The sequence below is a fragment of the Cydia fagiglandana genome, chromosome 1, assembly GCF_963556715.1.
Source record: "Cydia fagiglandana chromosome 1, ilCydFagi1.1, whole genome shotgun sequence".
Classification (NCBI taxonomy): Eukaryota; Metazoa; Arthropoda; class Insecta; order Lepidoptera; family Tortricidae; genus Cydia; species Cydia fagiglandana.
In genome coordinates, this window is record NC_085932.1 from 5,678,618 (window position 1) to 5,683,709 (window position 5,092).

General features: G+C 35.7%; 1 protein-coding gene across 1 annotated transcript; it reads right to left on the reverse strand.

Moving 5' to 3' along the window:
* Positions 1 to 953: 953 nt before the first annotated feature.
* LOC134679883 (ELAV-like protein 1) lies at positions 954 to 2,455 on the reverse strand. Its single transcript, XM_063538803.1, has one exon. It carries the CDS (start codon positions 2,402 to 2,404, stop codon positions 1,499 to 1,501), a length of 906 nt encoding a protein of 301 aa, XP_063394873.1. The 5' UTR covers positions 2,405 to 2,455; the 3' UTR covers positions 954 to 1,498.
* Positions 2,456 to 5,092: the final 2,637 nt, after the last annotated feature.

A 5,092-nucleotide genomic window follows, 5' to 3' on the forward strand; every position in this document is an offset into this window, starting at 1 on the left:
GAAGGCCACGAACAGTATTGGGCCTAGGTTATCGCCGGGAGACGCCTACTTGTGATTTCTCGTTTCGGTCACCGACACACATCATCATCTCACTATCCTATGCGTCATCGGAGCACGCACGTGTTTTAAAACAAGTATTATAGAAAGGAGTTTAACCGTTATAATCGAATAGAACTTACGTCTTTTTGGAATGTTACTTCAGTGTTTGCAGTACCGCAGTAGCCGCTAGCATTTTGTAGGTCGCGACGGCAGACACCTCACGCCATCTAGTCATTGAGCAATGTAAACTGATAAGATTGTATGGTGAGAAGATAAGGTGTATAAAGCCGCAAACACGCTAAGGTCAAGATACCTAAGTGGCGGTGGTTTGCTGCACCGGATTTGGCACGTAGGAATTGCAGTGGTGTCACGTACATCCATATCTATATAATATATGTAGTTGAGATAACTGTTTATCAACATTTGATAAATCAACCCTTTACCTATTTAAGTCTTTTCAGTGGGCTATCAACCTCTGGCTTCATCCCAATCAATTTTAGATGCCAGATAAAAACTGTATTAATTAGAAGTATTCCTAACAAGTAATTCTTATCACAACTAATATTAGGTACATTTATACACAAAAAAGTTTTAAAGAAAAAAAAGAATGAAAAAGAAGAATAATGGTAATGAGATTAAAGAGTATTTACAAAATCTACATCAAAGCAAATTTGTTTAAAAAAAACAAATGTACACCAACCTAATTACATCTTTGTTTTTAAAGTGTAAGAAAAATGTATCATATTTGGGAAAATAGGAAATCAGGATTTGTCAAATTATAATGAGAAATTATAAAAAAAAACTTAAATAATTAAGAAGATAAATATATTTTATTAAAAAAATAATGCATTTTGTTAAATATTGGTTACATTTATCCTAATAAGGGATAATAGAATAGAAATCAAAAGAGTGTCTAAAATTGTGAAAATGAACTTTAATTCAGCAAATTTTATACTAAATGTATAAATATGATATAATCTAGATCTCATTTTCACTACCTAAATAGACATCATGTTATAAAAAGTGTACAACTAAAACTAGTAGTTGATTAAACATCTCAATGTGGCTTATCAATTAGTAAGATCTTGTAAAAGCACTTCCTTTAAAATGGTTTATTATACTTAAATAATAGATAAAAATAATGAAGCTACAATAGCTCACTCAACTGATGTTGAAATTCCAAACAACAATTTTTCAATACAATCTTAAACGTCTAGTAAACTTGAAATATTTAACGAGCAAACTGAATAAATTATTATTCATAATAAGAAACAAACTTAACAATGTTGATAGCTCAAAGTAATATAATATTTTCAACAAGAGTCGCCAGACTTCACAAAGGTGTATGAGTCAAGAGTCAGATTATTTTGATGCGGTTTGTATATGCGGACCAATAATTGTTTTGTCTATTTATTACTGTATTGATATTGTAAATTTTTTTAAGGCTTTCACTTAGACATTATCTTTTTTGTGTTTTGAAACTAACAGAGAGAGGCTGAGAGTGGAGAACGTAGCCGTTCAGGGCCTGGATGGCCATGGCGGCCTGGTCATAGTTCCGCATCGTCACAAATCCGAAGCCTTTACTCTTGTTAGAGTGGTGGTCTTTGATAATCTTAACTGACACTATAGCACCATACGGACCAAACAGCTGCCACAGAGTCAGCTCTTCCACCTCCGGAGCAATATTATAAATGTAGATAGACCATGTGCTCGGTGAGCTGTGATCTCCTATAGCACCCATATGATTAATCCAATGATAAGGTTTAACCAACGCGTTTTTAGTAAAGTTATTATTATTGTTTTTATGTTTATTAGGGTTAGTCTTATTAGCATACTTAACAGTTAAAGGGTGTAAAAAACCTGGCGGGGTGGTGCCATTGATGTTTTGGATGGCTCTTTCCGCTTCATATTGGTGTTCAAATAAGACAAAAGCTATGCCTGCGGCGATGCGGGAATTAACTATTTTACCGAATTGTGCGAAAAGACCGTGCAAGTCCTGCAAGGTGAGTTCGTTGGGCAGGTTACACACGTAGAGGTTCCAGTCGGCTTCCGGCTTCGTGGGCGGCTTCGTCTCGGGGTTTAGCAGCGCGTGCGACACTTTGAGCGTCTTGTTCTGCATCAGCAGGCCGTTGAAGGCCTTCCTCGCCTTCACGGCATCCTCTGCACTCGCGTACTCCACGAACCCGTATCCTCTGTTGGCTATCAGCTTGCAGCTTTCCAGTTTACCCATTGTGGAAAACAGTGAAAACATCATATCCTGTGTCATGACTTCAGGAATGTAATTGACGATGAGTTTGGTGGGTGATTCGTCGGGCCCATATTCGATATTTTCATGACAATTACCGCCTTGACACGATTCCGACATTTTTTAATTGTTGTCGGTGAATGACATTTCAGCTGAATGTTGCCTTTTTTTTTTCTTATCGTTCAGAAATTGATTGACTTTCTTATTACACCTCTTTAAACCGGGCATACACACATGTTCTACGACATATTTTCTGCACAACTCAAAGATTTTATTATAGAAATTTATATATGCATACTTTGTCTTATAATTCGTTAAACTGAACACTAATGCTCTAGTTTCCTAGGATAAAGGTGCCGTCTATGGATACTACGACATCCATATTTGATCCATATTAAGCCGTATTATTTAGTATGGAGACGACCGCTATCCTAGGAAAACCGATCTTAAGCCTCCATTCGCACGACAGCTTTTTCAACGCGCGTTAAAAAAGCGCTTGAATCTGTCCGCACTCTAAATTCGATTTAACGACCAAGGCTTAATGTCGAAAATCCAACAACGCTTGATAAAAAGCGCCACCGCTGTCGTGTAAATACATACATATAGATGGTCAAGCATATCTTGTCAGTAGAAAAAGGCGCGAAATTCAAATTTTCTATGGGACGATATTCTTTCGCGCCTACATTTTTCAAATTTGTCGCCTTTTTCTACTGACAAGATCTGCTTGACCCAGTATAGTTATCCAGTTGTGTCATTCAAACGCTTTTTTAACGCGCGTTGAAAAAGCTCCCATGCGAACGGGGGCTAACTTGCAATTTGTTTTGTTAAGTTGGCCAAACTGCCATCACCAAGGTAGAAGTTAGTAAGCAAGTTTGCAGCTTATCTGTGGCATGGGTGCGGTACTTCTTCGCGCGCAGTTTCAAGATGTAAAGCCGAAAGGAACCTATAATAATATATTATTTTTTATCAATATATCACGATTAGTAATTAAAAAAACGACATCGTTGCACCATATCTAATTATATTTTCGTATAAGTACTGTTACATTCAAGATTTCAGTAAATTTTATACATTATTTTTTTTAGTAGCAGACTGATTAAATATTGAATAAATTCAGATATACTGAGACACACCCAAGTTATCAGTAGAAAAAGGCGCGAAATGTAAATTAGAATATTTAGGAAGTCAACTCTTCGCGCCTGCGTATATGCCGCCTCGTTTTATAGAAACATAAATATATTTTAGATGAAAGTATACGAGTATACGAGTATAATAAAGCAGATTATACACATCATAGATTTTGCATAGTTATATTTATAAGTACACTGACATAGCTACACTGTTGCATATTAATAATACATAGTTCTTACTTAAAATCACAGCTATTGAGGGTACAACATTAGATTACCTACATAACTAGGGTGGTATTCTGAAATATATAAAAACAAGAAAATAATCACAATTGAACTAAATAAAAGCTGGAATACACAAGGTATTAAAACTATTGAACTATCCAATTATATATATTAATTAACATCTCTTATAATTAGTAAAACATGCGTTCTGAAGCATATTTTAATGCGGTATAGTCTTTCTCACGAAATAAAGAATTTATTGTGTCCATTTCGAAGCGTTGACCTTCTAGAAAATACTTGCTAACTGCAAAGTTTTTAAAAATGGATAATTTGGTAGAAACAATTTCAGCTGAGCATACATGGGGTTCAAACGGTCAAACCGATAACTTTTAAGGCCTTAAAAGTTATGTTATCTATAATTGGCCTTCGTTTGATCTATATTGAATGTGACCCTGTATATTAATTTTGTACGAAGTTGCTTGTATTTATAGATTAGATCCGAATAACGAATAACGAATATCTAAGTAGCACTTAGAGAAAAATATAATATATTTAAGTACCTATTGTTTAAATATTCTTGGTTAATAACAAAGTAAGCCCGCGAGGCGGAGGCCGAATAAGCGTTACATTTGAGAAAACGAGAGTTGAGCGTTATATTCGTATATTTATTTGCAAATGATTATGATTTTCACGTTGGATTTTTCTATATTTTTTTCCAGCAGTCCATACTTTCCTACATATATGATGATTTGTATACAATTATTTTATTAGATAATCATGCTTTTTGGTAAGTGTAACAATATGATCCGAATATTTTTTTATGCCTTTGTATTTAGAAAAATCCAACTGCATAAAAAACATTATCAAAACAAATACGATTAGGTATATAAACATTGACTGAGGCGTATCGTATAGCACTACAATGTACCTAATATTATGCTAAATACTGTACCACATTCTAGTATAATGAATTAACAATAAGCATAACAACGATAAACAAATAAATCAACATACACCAAAGCAAAAAAATACCCAAGGTATTGCAAAATCTCAATTCGGAATGTTAACATTATCACATAATAATAAATAGAGGTACTTACCTACACATAGCACATAGAGCTCTACTTTAATAGTAATATAGACTTTGTGACTATCCAATATAATGCACGCTCGTATTTGTGTCGTTCTTAGAAAAATGAACCTTAGAGCGAGGCCACACTGGCGATTTGCGATCGAGTTGAATTGAAAGTGAGGTGAGCGCGCAGCGAGTTCGCCCGAGCGCGCAACGATCTCGCCGCGAGCACGAAGTGACTTCGGTCCCATTCCAGTATGACAGTAAGCAGCGAAATCGTTGCGCGCTCGCGGGGAGTTCATTGCGCGCTTGCGGCGAGATTGTTGCGCGTCGCGGCGAGATCATTGCGCGCTCGCGGCGAACTCGTTGCGCACATGAAGC